The 23,942-nt window shown below is 41.5% G+C and overlaps 1 protein-coding gene across 1 annotated transcript in view; it reads right to left on the bottom strand.

The window, feature by feature from the left end:
• Window positions 1-1,992: 1,992 nt before the first annotated feature.
• The window catches only part of sema3d (sema domain, immunoglobulin domain (Ig), short basic domain, secreted, (semaphorin) 3D), a 34,192-nt gene continuing 12,242 nt past the window's right edge, over window positions 1,993-23,942 (bottom strand). The window contains exons 4-19 of the mRNA XM_037768356.1: window positions 22,952-23,112; window positions 20,975-21,037; window positions 20,714-20,833; window positions 20,516-20,609; window positions 19,907-20,035; window positions 17,376-17,512; window positions 15,518-15,632; window positions 15,294-15,363; window positions 15,059-15,203; window positions 14,248-14,470; window positions 12,784-12,872; window positions 12,438-12,479; window positions 11,633-11,790; window positions 9,314-9,378; window positions 8,444-8,583; window positions 1,993-3,135 (exon numbers count right to left, since the gene is read on the bottom strand). Coding sequence (XP_037624284.1) covers window positions 2,671-3,135; window positions 8,444-8,583; window positions 9,314-9,378; window positions 11,633-11,790; window positions 12,438-12,479; window positions 12,784-12,872; window positions 14,248-14,470; window positions 15,059-15,203; window positions 15,294-15,363; window positions 15,518-15,632; window positions 17,376-17,512; window positions 19,907-20,035; window positions 20,516-20,609; window positions 20,714-20,833; window positions 20,975-21,037; window positions 22,952-23,112 — 2,216 coding nt within the window. The 3' untranslated portion in view covers window positions 1,993-2,670. The remainder of the gene's footprint in view (window positions 3,136-8,443; window positions 8,584-9,313; window positions 9,379-11,632; window positions 11,791-12,437; window positions 12,480-12,783; window positions 12,873-14,247; window positions 14,471-15,058; window positions 15,204-15,293; window positions 15,364-15,517; window positions 15,633-17,375; window positions 17,513-19,906; window positions 20,036-20,515; window positions 20,610-20,713; window positions 20,834-20,974; window positions 21,038-22,951; window positions 23,113-23,942) is intronic.

Raw genomic sequence — 23,942 nt, forward strand, 5'->3', positions numbered from 1 at the left:
TGAACATTTAATCCTCTGAGTAACTCCCAGAGGAGCATCCAAATTAAGTTACGAACTAGCCAGGTCAAGGGGTTAAATGCTTTTTCTTTTCTTCGAGCTGAATCCAACTCAGTTGAGCCTCTTCTCTCAAACAGGATGTTTGGATGTACCGTAAACCTCTGATAAACTAGTCAGGTTTAGGGGTTAAATGCTAATTATTAAATATTAGTCCTCACCTGGAGTGTGTAGAAAAGGGGGAAACAAGGAAAGAAACAGAATGGACTGATTTCCGAGGCTGGAGAGAGATGGGTTAGCTTACCGAGTTAGCAGTCCCGTCTGCGGGCTAACGTTAACAGTTAGCGGGGTAGTTAGCAGCGTCTTGGTACGGTACTTCAGTTCAGTTCAGGTTGTTGCTGGATGGATCCCCGAAATACAACAGTGCAGGTCTTCTACAAAAGTTCATGAGCTGGAAAGGTGTGAAGCAGTAGTGTGTCTGGAGCATAGACTGTGTGTAAAGATGGACGACATGACAGCTCCCTAAAAGTGAACCCAAAACCTCGTTATCGCCCCCTGGTGGCTGGCTGCAGTAGCCTATAGGTCATAATAAAGCCTCAAGTGTAAGGAAGTAGGCTACAATAGGCTGCTTAAAGCTTCAGTAGGCAGTATATTTTTGGCATCATTGGGCAAAAATTCTATAATAACCTTTCAGCATATTGTAATTCAAGTGTTCTGAGAGAAAACTAAACTTCTGCACCTCCTTATGGCTCTGTTTTCAGGCTTTAGAACATCTAGTCTGTGACTTTGGCCAATCACAGGTCATTTCATTGAGAGAGCGTTCCTATTGGCTGTTCCTTCAACAGATTTCACAATGGCGGCGGCGTCACAAACTTTCTCATTTTACAGCTAAACCGTGCACTACAAGATGATTCTGAAAACATTTGAGGCGAGAAATAGGCATTAACGTAACATAATATTGATTCATATTTGATCAGCGCGGCCTAGTTTGACCGTTTGGTCGGAGTTCGCGAGTGATTGACAGCCGGCTCTCATAGATGGCAGTTGGACAGCAGACCTCAGATCAGCTCTGACTGCTCGTTTTCCTCCGGTAAGTGAAATCTTGCAGATGCTGTTAAGAGCACCGGAGGACACCGGAATACACAAAAGGAACATGATTTTTTTCAGGTTACCCGTTTCATGTATTGTACTGTCACGATATAGCGACTGTTTTATAAAAATAGCATTTTTGAATCATATTTGCTCCAATCTCGCCTACTTCAGCTTAAAGGCAGAAAGTACTTGAGTAAAAGTAAAATTACTAATATTTAAAAATATATATATACTCAAAAAAGTACACAACAAAACGACTTTGTTACAGAAACAAGAGTAAATGTAATTCATCGCTTCCACCCTTGAGTAGGCCTATGGGAGATGTGAATGATAGGCTACCTGCAGTATTTTAGCAACTCCACCAAAATCTAATAAGTCAGTTAAAACAGAGGATTCCCATGATTCATGTCTTTCACAGAGGAATCTTTGAAATATTGTCGTCAGCATTAAATCCAAGCGCTGTGCATGATATTATCTACAACATTATTATGTAAGTCTCAACATACCATTCAGGTCAGACACACTGGGTTGCATAATGCTTGGTTTTCATGCTCATGAAACTGATGTTGACGCATGTAGAGCTTTTTCAGTTTATTCTAGGAAACCTGTTAATTGCTTAGTTTGATCACAAACCTTCATATTTGCATGGTTTCTCCTGAAGATGCCCACTTTCTCTCTCTTTTTTTACACACACACACATACTGAACAAGAGAGCAGCTGGTCCTGAATCATTCTGACATCTGCATACAGTGTACAGGGACTTGTGTTGCTATATCAGGAGAGGCTCAGCTGAACTAACCCTAACCCATTCTCAACCTCGTCTGCTGTTTGCTTGAGACTGCCTGTAACTGCACTTTTATGGTAATAGATTTTCTGCATCTCTCTTCACACAATGTAAGCAAGCAATTCAGGGCACAGAGGCTCCGAAACACATTTATTTAAATAACTTTCAAAAACAGCAATAAAGAAAACATCTATTTAACCTACAGCATATAGGAGTGAAACGTTTTATACAAAAATATGTCATTTTGTCGGCCCAAACAATACATGATTATCATTATAGTTATACAGATCACCAATGAGACTACACTGAACATGCTGGATCTCCTGTACACGGTATATAAATATTTACAGTCATTCAACATGAATGCATTGTCATCACCACAAGCAAACTGTTTTTATATTTTCACCAATTCAACTATGTTTCAATATCATCAAATGATCACCTCTATTAACCGTCAGTTGGGGGAATCTGGTCAGCTCATCTCCAGTCGCTGAAAATAGAAGTTGATGGACGACACATTGCAATAATCATTGTTATTCAGTGTTTTTTTAAAAGCATGTTATCTGCGAACAGAATGCTGGCAGATGAATGAAATGACGTATTCACAACCCAATACTGCTTAAAATTGCTCGTTGAAATAATACTTTCACGCCCCATTATCTCTGAGTTACATTTTGCTTGCTCAGGGATTATTCTGTCATTGCAATTTCGCAGTTCTGTGTCACGTTCTGCTTCATCATCCAACCAGGCGAATATAGACAGCTAACGCTGAATGTTTTTTTTTTTTTTTACCACATCCCTCACTGCTCTGCTGTCCTCACCACCCTCCCTCGCTCCTGTTTGTCCCCCTCTTCCTCCCTCTCCCTGTGTTGTCTCCTGTTCCTGCTCTTCTTCATTTCCTGCATATGTTTCCATTTGCCAGCTCCTAACCCTCGTCCTCGGACCCTCGACGGCCTCTTCTCCTGCCACAGTGAATCGCAGTACTCCTCCAGAGAGCCAAAGGGAGAGCTCATCACTCTCAGGTAGTCTTTGTAGCGCTGGCGGGACTCCACGCCGTTGCGTAGCTCCACCGCGGGGTCTTCGCCGGGCTTGGGCTTCCCATCCAGTTGTCCGTGTGTGACGAGTTGTAGCGTGAGACGGAGGAGAGTGTGGGTGAAGTGTGTGTGCTCTTGAGCTACGCAGATGTACACGCCGGCGTCGGAGGTTTGGAGGGAGCGAATAAGGAGACCTCGATCTGTGTGTACGACACGATCGTCCAGCCTGACCTAGGAGACAAAAAGAAAAGAGCTTCATTATAAAGAACAATTCGCTTAGTACATAATACAATACAATACAAAACAAAATCATGTGAAATACGTTCAGAAATCAAGATTAAAAGCTTTACTATAAAACAACAAGAAATCCCCTACCCCCAAGCGATCAATCAGAATGACTGCACATCACAAAACACCGGCTTGATACCCGCCGTCCTGTTTACACACCTACGTGTTCACACCTGATTTGTATCCAAGGTGTGTTAAACATGCTAATGACCCCTGAAACAGGAAACATATTGAATTGGGTGTGGTGAGTGTCACTCACAGCGTGGGGGGGCCAGGGGTCATTATGTGGTGTGGAGAGATCTTTAAATGCATGATGAGTGGACGCAGTGAGCAAAGGCTAAAGAAGGTATTTGGCAAAAATGTTGGTGTGTGTGTGTGTGTGTGTGTGTGTGCGTGCGTGTGCGTGTGTGTGTGTGTGTGTGTGTGAGAGAGTGCTTGTCGTTAAGGTGTGAGGGTAAGTACAAATTTTATGGTCCGCTCTTTTCATTTAGCATCCACCATGATTCATCAGGTGGCATGGCTGCTGTCAGGGCCTAAAACAACAGCTGCATTTAGAGGACAGAGAAAGAGCATGACAGTGTGTCCAGATTGTGTGTGTTTGAGCATGTGTGGATGCTTCAAAAGCATATATCCCACAGCCCTGCTCCGACCCCCCCAGAGGTGTAAGTGATAAGAAAGCTAGAAGAGGCCCAGGCGTAAACTGCATGAAGAAAACACTGAATATTTGCTTGTTTATCCTTTTATGAACCTGTGTGTGTGTGTGTGTGTGTGCGCGTGCGCGTGCGCGTGCGCGTGCGCGTGTGGTTTCCAGATCTGACACTGATGATGTGTCGTCCAGCCAGAGGCAGACCCCCAGGCCTCGGAGGCTCTTTGGATCTTGACCCTCACCCACATTAGACTTACTAGTCTGTCTCCTATCACATTCTCATTTCCTGACACACCTGACTGACCTGACAAAACACATGGGATATATATTAAAAACATAAAATCGCACTTATGCAAAGCCTCTGTGAAAACGGTGGAGAGACACCCCCCCACACCCAACCGCCATCCAAAATCAAGGCATCTGTGACTAAATGGCAATGCCAGACATTCAAATTCACCCAGATGGTCTGTCTTTATTTGTGTACCTGTGTGTGTCTGTGGGTATCCATCCGGGCATGTAAGCCTACAAACTCGTGCAAGGAATAGCAATGCAGCTTTGAAGTGTATTGCACAGAGCTCTGTGTTTGTAGGGACACACACATGTGTATTTGTATGTGTGAACAAGCGTGCATGCATGTGGAGCAATCCAATGAAACACAGCCACTGAGTGTGGGTAAGTGTTTAAAAAGCTTTAAGCAAAGCTTAAGTGCCAGTTTAAGAACTTCCCATGCTTTCAGGAAGGCAGTGATTTATTCTAATGAGCACCATGGATGAAATTTAACATCATCAATGCTTTTCTTATTGCAAATTTTTCTAATGGGCCGGCATTCCAGGCTCCAGGAGGTGAATACACAAACAGGAACTAACAGATGCACACACACACACACAAACATGCTGTGAGAAAGTCAGAGGAAATCTCTTCCAGCTCAAATCTTTAAGAGCTGACTGATGTGAGTGGATGATGAGAATAAGTGTTGGGGGCGGGCTGCAGGTGCTGCGAGCAGCTGGTCGAGGACGCCTTTATCAAAAGCCATCGGGAGGCAGAAAGTGTGGAGAGAAAACGGGGGAAAGAGGAAGAGACTGTGGGAAAATTGTGGGGACAACACGAAAAGTATGAGGAAGCAAAGTAGACGGAGTAAAGGGGGCGTGAAGGCAAGAATTAAGTGAGGAGAGATTAAGGTGGGACTGATGAGGGAGGCTGAGGGACAGATGAGGACAAAGGATGACAGACAGGAGGAAACAGAGAGGGGAGGAAAGCACAAAGAGTGAGAGGTTCAAATCACCTGCTTCAACACCACACGTCCAGCTGTGAGAGCAGGTAGAGGGAAGCCCCGTCATCTGTGCTATAAGGGCCACTTCTCAGAGGGCTTTGTGATAAATTCATCATAAAAACTGAATTTTCTTTGTCAACAGTGATAAACGTCCGGTGTTTTGGTTTAATATGGGTGTGGTACTAATATTCTTGCCAGTCAAGCTCCAGTTCGTAAAATGCATGTAATCAGGCTGCAGGTTTTTTTGTACTTGTCACAGCTGCCGGTAAACGCAACATTACTAACGTGTGGTAATGAAAGAGAAGGAGAGAAAACCATGACTTCACTGAAAAGAACAAAAGCAACAACAAAAGCAAGAGGCTGTGAAGGCTGTGAAGTCATGTCGTGTACAAAGACGAGTCAAATAGCATCAATTACAAGAGAGCTATTTGAATATCTTCAAAGTTACAAGGTTCAGACAAAGACACGGAAAAACATGCCGTGCTACACAGTTCAAACTAAGACACGCACACACACACACACACACACACACACGCACACGCACACACGCACACACACACACACACACACACACACACACACACACACACACACACACACACAGAGAGAGCATATCTCTTCCATCACCTGAAAAAGTACACAGATTGTGTTTCTCTGACCTCCAGCTTGGTGTGGTTCACTTGAACTCCTTCACTTTGTTTTGACTGTCAGCAGCATTGCTGGGGTTCAGCCAAGAAAACAATCAATCAAGAGCTTAATCGTAAATATAAACCCACATGAGAAAGAGTGAAAACGGAGTGAAAGAAAACGTATTCAAGCATTAAGAAAATCTCTCAAACTACTTCCTATTTGTCCTATTCAGTTTGAAATGTTTGTAGTCTGAAATGTTAATTAAATACTAATTTATTAGCCCATTAGTAGAAACAATGCGTCTTTCAGCCATGTATAATTATATTTTTTGTATAATTACGATTATAAATCCAAGCATTTGTGTTACAGTTTCCTTTTGTCTTTGGTACTCTGTGTCTACAAACATTTGAGTTGTTGGCTACCCTGCCAAAGAAATACATTCATTTATTTATATATTTATCTATTCGAGCAAAGGCTGTACTATAAAGCTGTGTGTACCCACTTAAATAGTAATTTTCTTTTCTTATTTATTATTATTATTTTAATATTTTAATGAACCATCTGGTTTCTTTAGGTTTCAGTAACTATCAGGACATTCTTCAAGCACAAAAGCAGCAATTTTAAGTTATATATCATGATAAATATCCATATTGGTCAGTATGACAAACTTGTGTAAAAGTTTTTGCTATATAAAGTACAGTGTGAGATCATTCCTCAGAAAAATCGGGTTTAGTTAGTCCCAGTGGAGGCTTGAAGTTGTTCTTTTTCTTTATAATCTCCTTATTACTTGACGCTTTGGCAATACTGTCCCTGTTACATTCATGCCAATAAAGCATATCGAATTGAACTGAAAAATTGAAGACAGTGAGATAAAGTTTCAGTCACATAGAAATTACAGAATTTTTATGTACGTGTTTCAACACAGCCAAACATCTTGGACGTTTTGCCATCATAAATACCACCAAACAGATTCTACACATTCTGCTGTATTGTCTTAGCTTCTGTGTCTGTCCCATGACAATCCTGAGGGAGGAAGAACTCCTGCATTCACTCCTTCATCACTTTGTCTAGAGTACAATAGGTCACATATCATCGCATGCCTCCACACACAAACACAGAAAACACCCCATTGTGTTCATTACCCCAAAACACATGGCCGTCCCTAGGGAGCGCTCTGTTATGATTTCTGCTGTAGGGGATCATAAAGAAACACACATACACACACACACACACACACACACACACACACACACCAAGGGAAACGCAGGGTTTTCTGCTGTGAGGGCCTATAAAGGAACACATGGGTCTTTAGTGGTCTCTGCACCTGTCAGTGTGTTTACATTCACCCCTGGGAGAGAGGACAGGGGACCAGTCGTGGGAGTAAATAAGTGTAGCGGAAAGTGGGGAGATGGAGGAGTGAGTGGTACGAAGGCCACTCGCAGTGGGTGGAGGAAGGTTTGTATGTTTGGATAGGGGAGGGGAGGGCACTGAGGTGCTGAGTAAGCAGGTCGCTGTTGTCTCATTCAGGAGACGAGTGTCATCATCAATGAGTTCCTGTCCACACCTCAAACACAAACACATTAAAGTCTCTGTCCCTGTATGTCCTTCTCTGTCCACCATCCTGTCTCCCAGGATCCTCAGGAGTTTTAAAGTGACTCTGGTCCTAGGCAATGACAATTAGCAAAAATTAAATAGTATGGTTTTGTTAATAAAGACTACATATGCACCACTTTGCAACAGCTGGAAATTCATCTTGCAATATGCCCTAAAAAGGGACATTTTCTGCACTCTTTCACTAACTAGTCCATCACTTGTTAAGTTATGTTTTAAGCTAAAATTATTTATTTTTGTTTTAAGTAATGTTTTGTGTGAAGTCAGTATTTTATACAGCTTTAATGTGTAGAATTTGTTTTCTGATCCACCACACTATTTTACCATTAAGAACACAATTCAACTATAATCTCCCTTGAACCTACGGTGGCCCACAGGGAAAAACAGTTGCATTCCAGCAAGAATACTTAATGCAAATGCAAATATAAAGGTGAAATGCAATTCTCATGTTCCTTTCCCCCCATTTCTCATATGCGTTAGATAACATCCCATCCCCTCAGGTGGGTCTGGTTTAAGTCATTCCTCACATTCCTCAAAACCAGAGGAGCTGCAGAAAATTTCAGAAAGCTCTGGACACTCATAAACATCAATAATCACCTGAATCAAGGAAGTAGTGAGGCCCTAGATGGCTCCCTTATTACCTATAATTCCATCACAGATGCGACTTTTGGGTATTCAACTTTGTATACACTGTAAGCTGTGAGCAGCATCCTCCAGGTCCGAGCACTGCTTTTATCTTCCCCAAGATAAGCAGGACCTGCAGCAGTGTGATTTGTGGCACAAACAGTTGCTGATGGGTTCAAGGCTCAGACCTCACAGCCGGGGAGGTCTAAGTCAAGTATGTTCTTGGATTCTTTGAAGTACTTATGTAAGAGAAAATGACTGCTACAGTGACAAATGTCTGTGTTTGGCCCCATAACTTCCCTCCTTTGTGACCTGGCTTGAAGAAAATGTAACCCCTCAGGTACAGTAAAGTCAAGAAAAGCACAAAGGTCTACCTTCAGATTTCAGAGAGTGACGAAAGAAAGAAAAGGAAGGAAAGGAAAGAGTGAGAGAGATAGTTCACACGTGTGTCGACGGGTGCACTCTCTGACCTCCTCCCTGCGTTCGGATCCAGGTCTCTGTATGTACCACCGGATTTGGGCCTGTTGAGATTTGGGAATACACTCAAGGAAGGTGGAGTTGCTCTGCACCCCATAGAGGATCCTCTCCTCTACCCGTCCCCCAACAAGACCTAAAGAAAACACAACAGTTATCAATACAAGGCTCTTTTCTCTGGTTCTAAATTAAGGTATCTCATGCAGGTTTCCTCTAGTGACTGGTTAAGTGATTCATTTATCTGTTCACTGGATGTATGTTTACTACGACGGAGTATTAAGGCCACATTGAGGGGAAACAAAATCTGAGATTTCGAGAATAAAGTCATAATATTACGAGAATAATGTCATAACTTTACGAGAAAAAAGTTGTAATATTACGAGAATAAAGTCATAACTTTACGAGAAAAAAAGTAATTTCCTCCTCCACAAAAGAGGCAATTTCCCCCAGGTCCGTGTGGTTCTTTCTATGTAATAAACGCAGTTTCTTGCACAATCTTTTCAAGGTCCTGAAACTTATGATAATGTGGTGCTGATGTGCCAAAAGATGAAGTATTTTGTTATTTGTGAAACCTATACTAACTTCACAAGATGCTCTACGTTCCTCATTTTTCACACAGACGGCACGCTGCTCTATTTCCCCTCTAAAATAACACGTAAAATTACTACTTTATAATATTATGACTTCAATCTCATAATAATACGACTTTTTTCTCTTAAACTTAAGACTTTATTTCTTGTATTATGATTTTATTCTTTAATTTTCTCTCAATGTGGCCCAAATACTACGTCGTAGTTTACAGATTGCATAGACAAAAACAAAGACAGATAAAGGCTGAACTACTTCAGAGAACAAAGTCTACGTACTATCTTCTGTGTCCCAGCACTGACTTGCTGGGTCTCCATGCTTGATGTCCTGTCTTCTGGCTCGCCTAGACCACAAACACACAACGTTTATTAAGATTACAAGTTCATGTCAATTTTGAAAGAAATGTCACCGAGATTTTTTTTCTGATTTGGCAAAAAGGTGGAATTGATGATTTCATTATAACAGTATTAACAGTAATACCACCATCAGAGTTCAAACACACTGAATACAACACTGAACAAGCTAAAAATAATAGCTTATGTAAAATGATTTTTGGGGACAGAGCCAATAACCATATTTTCTCATACAAAACATGATTCAAATCTTTTTTCTGTGTTTTTCAACTGAGTCAGAATGTTTTGAAATATAAAATGAGTGGGGGAAAAAAGAAGTTAATAAAAATAACATTTCTCATACGTCTCAAACTGGGTTTTCTTTTCTCAAATGTCAAATTTGCATATACTGGAAAAATAAGAATGATGTTGTGATATGTGAAGAAGTTGCCCAACTATTACTTTCAGCAGCATCTTTTCATAACCACTTAAAAATGTGATTTAATGTGACCTCTGATCACTGGTAACCCTCTGTGTCTTTCTCTGGTTGACATGTGTAAAATCTGTGATCTTGCAATAAAAATCGGTTTATTTCAGGAATCATTCTACAATCGCAAGCCATTTTCTTGAAGTGCACAAAACGACTTTACTCTGTCTTGTTTCAAAATGTTGACACTTTGCCTAAAACAAGGAACACTGCAGATTGATTTTTATTTTCCGACATAAATGTTGCAGTAAAGATTGTAAAATAAATAAATAAATAAAGTTTCTTTGGCCTCTAGCTTTGTGTCGCTCAGTTGGGCTCCTGCAGTTTGTATTGATTTCACCTCCTCCACCTCCAGTCCGCCCTGTGTGATGGGACATCTGTAGCCTACACTCACTGACACTGTGGAGATCAGCTTTCAAAGAGCCCTGGAGACCAAACGCAGGGCCTCCACTGTTCCACAAACCATAACAGCATCCCCACTGGCCAATAATATGGCAGCGTGGCCTCTAACTGCAGGGTATAGATTCTGTAGAGCCTCGATTCGTGCAAAGCAAGCACACAAACAAAATACACAGGCACACATGCAGTACGCACACGCATGCTTTTGCACCTCAAGGACTGCACTCTAGAAGTGTGGAGTGACAGAAGCATTAATCAGCTGAGGAACAGCATCGACCTGATCAATACCTCAAACGGTCTAACACCGTCTGGCATGGAGAAAATGCAGAAGAGGTGAAGAGAACCAAAAATAGAAAACATATTAAGCAAGAACTAAACTCCGCCTGACAGTCCCAGAATAAAGAACCAGCCCCGGGAATACAAACACACACACACACCATGGAGAAGTAGGGCAACAAAGGGTCAGTTTAAAGCAGTTCATAGATAAACTTTTTATGCATCCACACCGGCAACTGCTGTGGCCCGATGCATTATGTTTCCGGGGGAAAGGGAATTTCTTTAAAATTGCCACAAACGTCCATTTGGACTCATGGATGAACGGATTAGATTTGGGTGGTCAAAGGTCACTGTGGCCTCACAAAACATGTTTTTGGCCACAAATCAAGAATGAGTATGCTAATTATGACAATTTCATACAAATGTCTAACACGATAAAATGATGAAGTGATGACATTTTGTCCAGACATGGATGTAAACTGCGACTTGACTGGTTGGCGGAGGCATACAACTGCAAAGTGGTAATTATAGTTTCTGTAAACGGTGCTTTGCCACATCAAAATCTCTAAAAGAATGACAGCTCTGCACACCTGAGAGGAAGTAAATTTAAAAGTAAATATAAAATAGTACATTTTGAATTTGTATTGTGAGTTTTGTGCTTATGTGCGAGAGTGTGTGTCCAGGTTACAAATGGTGACATGTTTGATTTCCCATAAATGTTCTGATCTGTTATGCAAATTTGTGTGAAAACAAAATGTTTTCTTGGCATTTTAACTAACAGCGTTTACTCTGCATGTTTCTTAGTGGTGATACAATGGGTGAAGTGAAGCAGTTTACAACTAAATAACTCTGTACAGTGAAGCTACCAAGTTACCGGGCCTATCCTTATTCTATCATCATATAAGAAGTGAGACAGTTTCACAAATCAACACCGGACACTCCATCTTCTTTTCTGTTTCCAGAGATCTGAGCTTTAACAATGCCACTTATTTTTACTGTGAATGTATGCATTTCAACAAAAAAATTATTAAAGAGATACATTCTCATACTTAATGGGTAATGCTACATACTCTGCAGAGTGAATTGTCAAGAGTTTAGCGTACCTCTTGGATGCAGGGATGTATCGTGAGCACGTGTGTCCGTCCCAGGCGCAGTAGGGGTCTCGTGCCAGGCAGCATTCAGCACAGGCTTGGCCATACAGGTGACATCTACTGAGTGAAACCTGGGCTAGCCCTTCACTTGAACCCACGAAGAGCTGTTGCTGTAGTGAAACACACACCACCACACTGTGCTTTAGGGCAGTAAAACATACAGACTCAAGTTCAACTTCAAATTTATTATGCATAAGGAAATCCCTTCCGTCTTCATATATCAAAACTTCCTCAGGGTTCCTACTGTGAATTAAGCTCATGAATACCTGGGGGTCAAGGCTTAATAACAATAAGACTCAAGACTCAAAATGTCAAAACCTTAAACAGACATGAAATAAACCCCATTCTGAATGTGAGGAATTTTTACAGATGTGACTCCGCGGATCAGCTCTGACTCGTCTGGAGTTAAAGAGATTCCTGAACAGAACTTCCAAACAACCTCTAAAAAACACTGGCGAGCCCGCACACACAGACACACGCACAGGTCAAACACTGCTGGAGATTAATGGGAGCATTGATTGGGGTTGAAGTGTCTACTGACACCCCTGACCCTAAGATAATGAGGCAGAAGAGGGAGAGAGAGCTACAAGAGAATGATGACGGCTAAAGAGAGAGAGAGAAATTGAATTGATGAATGGATCGGGGATAAAAAACAGGATGTCTTGTGCCACATCAGCCACACACAACTGAATGCACGTGGCATGAATGAAGGTAGAGAAATAGTGTGGGAATAAAATGGATGAGAGTGAAGCCTAACCTGTTTAGAAGACATCTCCATACTGAGGATAGGAGTGGGAACCTGCAAAAAGTAAAACAAACAAACTTTACCACCTCAATAAATATACACTGCTGAGGTGCTGTTTGAGTAAAAACAACAGATGAGTTTGTTGATTAATAGCTGAGAAAAATCTATCAGTGTTGCACAGTTTTCACCAGAGGCATGATGAATATTTCACCGTCTGATGAGTCAACTGTCCCACCGAGGACAGCTAGAGAACAGTTGGCATCATCTATCAAAAAAGCTCGTAGCGAATGAAACTGTGTGTGTGTGCGCCTGTTTTCTGTATTTGTGTGTGTGTGTGTAGCCGTGTTGCGCACAGAACCTGGAAAACTTGAAGTTCTTCAAGCACCACTTCCTCTGTTGACCAATTCTCCTGAGTGATGCTCACCACCTTCAGGATCGAGCCGACGTCTACGACAGAGAGTGAGACAGGAAGCAGGAGGGGTGATTGGGATGAATCAAGTAAACCACACAACATGAATTTTTCATTCAGAATTGAATAATGTAAAACAGCCTGTACTGTATTGTTTTCATCAGTGGTGGAAGAAGTATTAAGACCTTTTACTTAAGTAACAGTAGAAATACTACAGTGTAAAAATACTTTGTTAGAAGAAAAAGTCCTGCATTCGAAGTCTTACATAGTAAAAGTTAGAGCTGTCAAAGTTAATGTGATAACGCGTTAACACAAATTCGTTTTAACACCACTAATTTCTTTAATGCATAAACATGACTTGCAGTTTTTAGGTTGTAGCAGGCTCTTAAAGCTAGAGTGATGATACTGGTATCATATGAAACTAGATAACCTAAGGAATCCTTTTGTGCCAACCATGTCTTACTAGCTTGTCGTGAAGGAGACCATGTTTGAGCATATGTTTTTATACTAAATGCAGTACCTTTGAGGGTTTCTGGACAATATTTGTCATTATTTTGAGTTGGTTATTGATTTTAAATAATAAATATATACATATATTTGCATTAAGAAAGCATATTTGTCCACTCCCATGTTGATAAGAGTATTAAATACTTGACAAATCTCCCTTTAAGGTACATTTCGAACAGATACAAATGTGTGATTAATCTTGATTAAATATGGACAATCATGCGATTTATCGTGATTAAATATTTCAATCGATTGACAGCCCTAGTAAAAGTACAAAAGTATTAGCATCAAAATATACTTACAATATCAAAAAAAAAGTATTATTGAATTATAATCAGTGATGCATGTGTTCATCACTTTAATGTTGCAGCTGGTAAAGGTGTAGCAAAATTTAAGTACGTTATATACTGCTGGGTAACAACAATACATGTATTGGTTATCCATATTAACATTGTTTTTAATTAATAATCTGAATATGCAAAGTAACTAGTTACTAAAGCTGTCAAATAAATGCAGTGGAGTAAAACAAGTACAATATTTGCTTTCAAAATGGAGTGGAGTAAAAGTATAAAGTAACATAAAATGTCAATACTCAAGTACAAGTACTTCATAATTGTACTTAAGTACAGTACTACACACTCTTCTCTAAGGCACCAACAACATTTTAACACTGGGCCATTCTCAGACTTTGGTTTGAGAATTGCTGTGTTAAAATGAACAAGTGACCCGAGACACGATACTGGATCCGAGTGCAACCTAACATTTATTCATTTTTCCAACTGCAAGACCATAACAGCATCAGCAAAATCTGTTTAAGGCCAAGGACAACTCATAGTGATCTAGTGCCCTCTGCTGGTCAAATACTGAATTTCAAGAGACAACTGAGAGGAGAGGTGTGTGACTCACCTGTTCCCAGAAACATGACCTCATATTGTCCGTCTTCCGCCAAAACTCTGTCCACCACAACCTTAGTCAGGGTGTAGTCCACTCGGACGCGTGTGAACACGGGTCGGCCAGTCAGAGGGTAGACCGAGCGATACATGAGAGGGTGGAACCGAATGAAACTGACCACCTCGTCTGGGAAGTCTTTGGTGGTCTTGATCCTTGGATCATATGTCTTGCTGGGACACTAAAGGAGAAAAACAAAACAAAATGTTGATCTTGTGTAAAAGTTTCACAACCACAAGATGATTTCACTCCCTGAATTATTTCTTTTCAGTTAACTGACTAGAGGTTTCTGTCTGACAATCTGACAATGTAATGGTGCATGTCTCCCTCTGGTGGTCAAATGAAGAACAGCAGGAGGCAAAGCACATCTGGAACATCTGTGTCACTCCGGCTGTATACTATACATAGACTGTATATCTTTACAGTCCATGATACTATAGCTCAAACAGCTGTACACCTGAAGCATACACTGAGTTCTCCCTTGATTATGTTTTTGTAAACAAAATGAAAATCTGATTAACATGTGGAGTAACCTCATTGAAGCCAAGGTTGTGTCATACATCATGTGCAGATGTGAGCATGCATACCCTGCAGCATCTTGAACATTTCACCCTTGAATCCACCACTTTTAAATTAGGCCATGTTTATTATTCTGTAATTAGCAAGAAAGTTGAGGATTTTATTCATCTAATTTGAGAATCATATTTAGCTAGGAGCGATCAAGTATGAGCCGTCCGTTTGTTTCCGTGCTCTTCAAAGGGCAACGCACCGTTCCAGGACGGGGATACGGTATCCTCCCCTCGTATTCTACCCATCGATGGTCGGGCCCCTCCTTGTGGGCGTACGGTCCGTTAAACGCGGCCCTTATGTCCGTCATGCTGTACACACACACTGCTGAGCCACGGAAAATGGAGCTAAGAGGGAAGAGGAAGCAAGAGACCAAGTTAAAGTTGGGGAAGAAAAGGAGAGACCACGGGTTGTGTTGATGATGGTGTGAGGAATACCTGGAGGTGGTGAAGACTGCATACACTTTGGGGTTTTTGTCATCTCTGGTAGGGAGCAGAAAGATGTCCTCTATACGAAAGAGGCGAAAGAACATAAAGGTTATTTGTTTTTATTAACTTTATCTGCACAGAAAATATTTTTCTACCACGGTGCCACTGCTGGCATAATTGAAAATGATCCTGATAGGTAAAACTCCAATATTTTTATTCTCATAATCACTTACGGAGCTCATCGAAGTGTGTGTCCACTCCGTCCGGTCCGGGGATCGAACACACCAGTCTGGTTTTGAGGAAGGTGGTCCATTTATTGGTCAGACTCCTCAGCCCACCCACATCATTCTGAAACACAACCACATACACTGTAACAAAACCATAGTCGGCACAGTGCAGCTGTCCAACATGACCAAAAGACGACCACAATTAATGGACACACACTTAACCACAATCCCGCTGTAATCCATCTAATGGACTTAAAACCAGAGACAACACTCAGCATCGCAGCCTGACTCCGATTTCCTGCACTAATGAGGAAAATAAACAGGTGAACCTCATGCCTCTCGTTTGGATTTGCTTATTTAACCGGCACAAAGGAGACCTTCTTGTTAGTATAATGACGGTCGGGAGTGATTGAAAAGAGAGAGGAAAGAGAAAGAGAGGAAAACGGAGAGAGACGACGGAAAAACATCAAAGGAGAAGAGAAACAAATGGAAGTGCAGCATGTTGGAAGAGAGAGAGTACTAAAATCAAGTGAGGCTGCAGACTGATAATACAGGTTTTATCTTAGCATATGAATTGCTGTTTTAAGTAGCAACCTTTGATTGACCTATTTGTAAGAGCATTCAAGTGCACCTCTTTGTAACGCATAGAAAAACTTAGGAGATCCTCCTTATTAAAGTTGTCCAGTGCTCTAACTAAGCGGTATGGTTCAACACACACAAAACCGCACTTGTGTTTAAAAAAATGTAAGCACTTTAATGAGGATGTTTCACAATGGTGATAATCTTCAAAGAGGATTAAAGAGAAGTGCCCTCACTCCTTCTACATGCAGGGAAAAACACAGTTAGACAAAAACAGAGGGCTGTAATCCAGAGGAATCTCCTTCCAGTCTGCCTTACAGCTTACTCCCAAGTCATAAACAGGCTGAAAGCTTTTTTCTAAGAATGTAGCAATAGGCCTCCGAATGCTAATAGCAAACTGCTGTGTGGGCTCGTCCCATTTGGGATGACTAATGGTACACTGTATGGTATCATGAATCTATTCGGCCCTCAGTCAGTCGTGCAGTGCCCATCCAAGCTTGCAGTTGTTTTGACATGCTGTCAAATACAAATTAACGGGCACCGAAACATGACTTCTCAAACGTCTTGTAGCAACTGAACATTTGTGTTGACAAAATGGCTCTGTCTTGATATGAATTTGAAGTTTGGCATTGTGCTTTTAGCAATAGACCTCTGAATGATGACTTGTAGCTCTCATTCCAGGAGAGGCTGAATGCTCTCACTGTAAAATGCACCGGACAAAAGCATCTGCCAAATTAACATAATCTCATGTAATGTAATGATACCACCCAAAATATTCGTTATCTTTATCACCCTTTCAATAGAGAATGCAAATCCTTTGGGAAAAAAATGACGACAATGAGACGGCGCAAAGATCTACATCGATCTCAGTGACAATGTAGGCAGCCGCTTTAAGAATGCCCTGTCAGCAGGGCACAAAGGAGCTAAAACCACGATTTACTGCCCCTGACAGACTCTTTCAGATGATTACAAAAGAAGAATGTATCAGGAAAGCCTCCTCCTGGGAGACATAAAACACTTCTGTAGTGGCCGACACAAAGATCCTTATCCGATCAGATCACTGTAGGAGTTATGCCCCTTTCACACACTCTGTAAAAGGTCTTGCACTCCTACCGTCTTTCTCTATAGTCCCACAATGTCGCACCTACTCTATCTTCCAAGCAACATTTCTCTCATTACCAAATGAAGTCCATGTACAAGTATCCTACTGGGGCTTTCACTCTTCCATCCCCTTCTTTCTCCACCTACCTCCCACTTTCCACACCTCTCCTGTGCAATACCTCACCTTGCACACACGAGCCACTCGAGACAGGATGCTCTTGTCGTTGCCTTCCCAAGACACCTCGCGGAAGAAAAAGTATATCTTATCATCATCTGGATTGTAGGTGTCTGCAATGGGATGAGCAGATATAAACCTGGCCTCTGAAGACACGGAGAGGAAGAGAGAAAGAGAGAGGAGATTGTTAAAAATAAGTCAGGTAATGGATTTGCCATGCGCTGCAGCCTCGAGGTGGCATTAACACTACACTTAGCACATGTTTATTTACAATCTTGCTCCGTTTCTGCAGAAAGGTGTGATTTATTACCCTTTCTATTTACAAAGCTAAAGCTTGGACTGCACATAAATCTTCAACTCGCTGTACAGTTGGACTAATACAGTGATTTCCAGGATATTTAGGTTAGTTTAAAAGCAGTTTTGTTTACTCTTCTATGATTTTCAGCCTGTCTGGCGGTATCTGTTAGGCAGCAGTGTGGCATAGAGATCATCTTTAGCTCGAACACCCAGGTTCAAATATTTACCCTAATCATGTGTCCCCAGTGTGAAACAGCATTCAGATCATTTAATTTCAGCTTTAAGCACGATATTAACATATTATCACCTTATAAAGTTGAACAGGTCGGCAAAAAGTTGCCCATTTACACATCGAGCAGACACAGAGCAACTTAAGGATTCATTTTGGAGTCGTGTTTCTGGACACCCAATGAATGCAAGACCAATATTAACTCTCCGTCTTGCTCTGCTTTGGTCTCCACCAACAACAAGTCTGTTTAGCGGCTCAATGTTCCATTATGTTCACCAGGTCGTTGATAACTTTGCCTGCTGTTTGGTGCTGGACAGGTAGCATAAAGTAGGTTTATCAGAGCTTTCTTTGCTGGAAACACCTGCCTCCTGCAGCTGGAAATTAGGTTGATTAAAGTTGTTTGGAGAACAAAAACAGTAAAGTTGCCGTAAAAACTAAAAATGAAAGATGATAAAACACTCTGTAGAGCTGAGGAGAACTGCAGAGCTGGGTGATGATTCTTTGTGGGTCACTATGAGCGACAAGTTTCATGCTACACACAATCTTTTGACCTGTTGTTATAAAAAATATTGATTATTACAGCTTTAAAAGACAAGAGGAACAAGGACAGTGAATTCTATACATCAGTCATTCCCAAAAACTGGTCGCAGGAAATTTCAGAATTTCTTTCTGTCATCCTTTATTTCACATAGATATCTGCAGAACACCTTTTCACCACATGAGGGAGCCTGAATGTTCATATTGTTCTGATAATTGTAGCCAACTTATAACATTGAATCTAACATGAAAGGCTAACGTACATTCTGTTTGTTTTACCAATGAGAGGAACTGATGAGCCTGTCGACTCCGTATAAATTAATTTATTTGGTGTCATTTATAAAGTATTTAACATGTGTATATGTTTTTAAAAACATGCATAAAATCAGGTTGTGATTTATCAAATGTATATCTCTTTGAAATGGCTAGTTTACCTATTCAAGATTAATATAAGGTGATGTGGAAATGGCAGTAAAAATGGTCATTTACCCACAAATTCGCTCTTCTCACAATATAATATAATATAAGGCCTTGTGAGTTTTGAGTTGGGTTGCAGTAGTTGTCATTTTTCGAAAGTGGGTCCCCAGAAAAAAAAAAAGTTTGGGAAACACTGCTATACATGATGTAGGATATAGCAGAGGAGAAAGGGGACGCTCAACAGCATGTTGCCATCAGTGTCCTGATTCAGGCGGGAACTCGTCCAAAAGACTTACAGTAAGCATTGCAGTGACATTACATCAACATTAGCTCAACCCCTAGAAGCCGAGCCAACCACCAGAGGGTGATTCCCCAACTGGAACAGCTTAATGTACGACTGCTAACACGCTCGACAGAAGGTCATTGTTAGTCCTGCAGCGCTGCAAAGATGTTCCACAGGCTCTCAGGAACAGAAACACTGCAAGAAGTGATGTGCTCTTTCTTTCTGTCTGCCTGCCTGCCCTGCGTCAACACATGCCGTATACACACACTTAGAGAGAGAGAGAGAGAGAGAGAGAGAGAGACGTAATTACTCCAAACATCTCTGACTGTGTGGTTGTGAAATGTGGAGACCATGTGTAAGGATTTAGATCCCAGTGACAACTGTTGATACACGACAGCCCATCAGTGGCTGTAAAACACTGGAGACCGGAGATGTATACAGAGAGAGAAGAGACTCCCTCCTCTGTGATGACTGTGCATGCCCGTGTGTGTGTGTAAATGTGTTGCGGTTGTGTGACTAAGACCGTGAATTTTGTGGCACACTGTAAATTCCCCCGTAGGTGCGGTCCCTGTGCAACTATGGTATTCATATAAAAGTTGCAGCTAAATGAATAAGTGGGCTGTTTCCTCCGCACTGGAATGTCAATAACCATCCTGAGGGCACAGAGGGGCTCTTTGTATCAGTAGACTAGAGAGGCTGGAAGTTTGGAGAAAAAGCAATAACAAGTTTTGAGATCACTCAGCGTGCTAATGTGGATATGTGCAAGCATGTGTGTACCGTTGATCCAGTACTCTTCAGACATGTCCGTGCGTATGTAGTGCTGGTCAGGCGGAGGGCCGAGGGAGCGCGTGAACGTTGTGTCTTTGCCCAGGAAGTCTGACGATGTGCCCGCATAAAGATACTGATCTGGACCAATTACAGACACAGGTCAATCAATTAATCATCACATTAAAATATGCAGAAAAGAAACCAGGAAATATAGAACATTATTGTACATGAAAAGTCAAATAACAGTTTGCATTATTGTTTAGCTTTTACCATTCCTAACCTCAGTGAACCCACATACAAAAACACGGACTGAGAAACATTTCAAGAAACAAACACATGACAGAGAGATAAGGCTCAAAAGCACTTGTTGTTTATATGGCTCTGCCAAGTAAATGTGTTGTTGCCTGAGAAATGTCTGCTTGCCTCTTTCTTTCAAAATAATTTGCAGAAAAGTACTGGGAAAACAGACACATGAATACAAATTTACTCAAACAATTGAGCGGAGAGTTGAGGAGAAACATCATTTATTCTTGGGTAAATGGTGCTGTGCAGCAATAAAAGTCTGGTGCACGACTGATAAGGCAGGCAGAGGACTGCCAGAGTGTTGTGTTGTATTACCTGTGAGGACTGAGGTGAACGGCTGCAACGGATCAAAAGGACATTTCAACCTGCCAGACTCCACCGTGCTAGACAGCAGGTGAAACACACCATCCTGAGAGACGAAAAAAGGAGAGATAATGTCACACTTTCACAAAGTTAAATCCAACTCCTGAACAGTTATTCCTGCTGAGATTCACTCGCTCACATCTACTTTACCTCTCTGTGGCCAGTGACTTCAATGAAAGCACAGCTGGGGTGGAAAGATCCCGTCCCACAGGCGTAGACGTGGGTTCGATTGTAGTTGTGGAGGACCCTGACAAAGTTAGCGCACTCCAACTAGGACAAGAGCAAGGATGAACTATTATCAGAAGTCTGATTGCACAGGAATACTGTATATTATAACACACAATGGTGTAAAGATAGACATAGAATCAATATGATTTTTGTCAAGAAGCAACTTTCTTTAGAAGCACTTACATTTGCATTTTTGCCTGCCAGTTTGCACATATCGACTCGGTCCCGGGGAGCAGGCCAGTGAATCTAATGACAGATGAATAAACACATGTCATAACGTAGTATATGAGCTGTCAGTCATAGTAATCCTGTTTTAGCATCTCTACATTGGCTTCTTGTGCACTTTAGAGTAGAATATTTTATTTTATGGATGACTTTAAAGGGTAGTATGAGTAAGCGCCTGACCCCCTAACCTGATATGAGCCTCAGTTATCCTTTTAGTGGCTCTTAAAGGCTAAAAACAAGAGGAGACCAGGTCTTTTCCATAAGGGACCCTCAAACTGCGGGTTCTTTTTTCTGTATCAAATCCCTTTCAGAGACACAATATTTTGCTTTTACTGTAATTCTTCTTCTTTTTCCATGTGAACTTTTATGTTTTTTATTCAGTTATTTTGTGTTGTGTTTCCCTTTGGTCTTTACATTTTCCAGTGTAACATTGAAAAGTGCTATATAAATCAAATTTCCACTCCTCGCCTCTCTCTGGAACATTTTGGGGATTATTAAACAACTGCTCTCAGCTGTACAATGATTAACACCTCCAGGTGCCGGTACGAGAAAAACATTGGACGCATAGCATCCAGCGATTCAATGTACCCCTCCATGTTCACACATGTGTTATAACAGGCTTATGTGCTTAGCGTGTTACCTCCCCTAAATCCTACCAAGGAGAGCTATCGCCAAACTTATTCATGGGTCTACAGAGCCCGAATACGCAACCAAACACACCGGCACAAATGTTAAAACATCTCATGATTCTGACTCATTGCATGCCGCCGAGGAATTCATACAGAAAACCAGTGTTACGGCGTGATGTGTTGACTGAGTACGGTGCGGGACAGCTGAAGGGCTTAAACTGGTTTTGAACGCCAGAATATGAAGTGATCAGTGGCCTAGTTTTACCACAGCATATAGGGATATTTAAAGACTCTGGTAACAAGTTTACAGCTATCTCCTGAAAGTCAAGGTAGGAACAACTAGAATGTTTGCTAGCGGAATATTTGGTCGTGTTTTAGAGCCCGAGGGTCCCTTTTCGAGGTATGCCTCTTCATTAACTGATAAACACCAGGATTGCTTTTCTAGATCATATTTACCGTTGAGGGCTGGTCCCAGAGGGCTGAGAGAATTAGACATTTGGTGCATATCTCCCTGGCATCAGTATCAATGACCAGAGAGGTAACAAAAAGGCAACACTTTGAGAGCACGACTAAGAGTTAAAACAACCAGATAAGGATCAAATAAACACACTGTCGTCCCACTTGCCGATCAACCTCAGCTGCATAAACACACACTCACATCTACAAACTTCAACATGTGGCATCCGTCCAAATGCATTTGTGTATTTGTGTGAACTTGCGTACTCCGTAAATGTGTATATACTTGCGTGTGCCCTCCACCAGGATGAGCCTGACCTCGCCAGACAGACGGTTTCAGACTGCTGTTGACTGAAAGGTGAGCTCTTCTCTAAAACAATACACGGCTGAGTGCATTTCAGCTTAGCAACACGGTAATGGAGAAAAAAATACCTTACATCACCTCAATTAATGGCAAGACAAGTATAAGTGTCATGAGCTGAAGTTGTCTCTACAATAATGAGCCGCTCGCCGCAAATAAGAGAGGTTATTAAGACGTCTCAAGTGACTTCAAGCATGAGTTTGCATGTCTGGTGATTGGGATACTCCATCTCCTGTTCAAACTTGAATTTTTCACAGCACAATCCTGCTGTCAGAGGGTGTGGGGGATTCTTGAAACTGCTGTAAACACTTCAAAGTCTACCTAAACAACCTCTCAACTATAGCAAATGGCCTGAACAGCTACAAACCCCAATAGCTGCTGTTTATTTATTGCACTTAAAGTCATTCTTTGCCTCGTTTTTCTGTCTGAGTTTGGATCTATATCCTTCTACTGTATATCTATATATAATTTGCACATTCTTATGTGTACCTTTCTGGGGGTTCTGGCCAGATTGTCAGGGTCAAACAGGTAGATGTGATCCCTGGCTCCCAACAGAAGACGCCCTCTCTCCTCATCCAGCAGCAGCGAGTGGGAGTGGAGGCCATCGGAGGGGCCCATAAACACAGACACGCTGCCGGCTTGCAGCAGTTCTGGCACAGAGAGAGCGACAGACAGACATAGAGAGACAAACAAAGATTTGAATAAATCCCTGCAGAACAGTGTACAATGGAGCTTGCATTTAAAAAAAATGCACCATCTAGAATTGAATTACATTACGTTGTAAAAATGATTTCAGCAGGATTACCCTGTCAAGTTCACTCATACCAAAATCCCAAAGACAAGCACTGGGTTTCCTCTTCTAGAGAAAAAAAACGTGTCTTGGCTTGACATGAAACTAATCCTCTGTGGTTCAACACCTCAGCTGCACATGCTGATAGAGATGAGATACAGTAGCAGGAGAATTCAACAGCACACGACTTCAGTGGATGCATTATCAGATATCTTCCTCGGGAGTATTTTCATCCCTACTTCATTACCCATCTCAGGTTAAAAGCAGCTGTTTAAAAAGGAGGTGGCGCCTCTATTATTCTAAAACTACCAGCACTTTCCTGACTAGACCGCAGATGACTGAACATCTTCATTAATATGAGCTGTGGCTATACCATATGACACTATGAGATAAGGTCATGATAAGAGCAGGTGGAATACCTGTTGCTTACCCATTAAATGATAGTTTGCTGATGACTTGTATGTGATTTATAGTGGTAGCATTTTAAATAAGCTGTATATAAAGTCTTAAAATATACTGTATATAGGCTGTTTCTGTTACTATCGACTACCAGCTTCCACGGTCCATTTCTGGGAGCTGAACACTGACTCCATTCTCAGCTCAGTATTGTGTCCTTGATCTCCTTGATCTGAGGAAATCTCCTCTATCACCAGGCTCTTTTCACTGCACCAGTATAGCAACATGCCTTGA

Source organism: Sebastes umbrosus, chromosome 4, assembly GCF_015220745.1.
Source record: "Sebastes umbrosus isolate fSebUmb1 chromosome 4, fSebUmb1.pri, whole genome shotgun sequence".
NCBI classification, from domain to species: Eukaryota; Metazoa; Chordata; class Actinopteri; order Perciformes; family Sebastidae; genus Sebastes; species Sebastes umbrosus.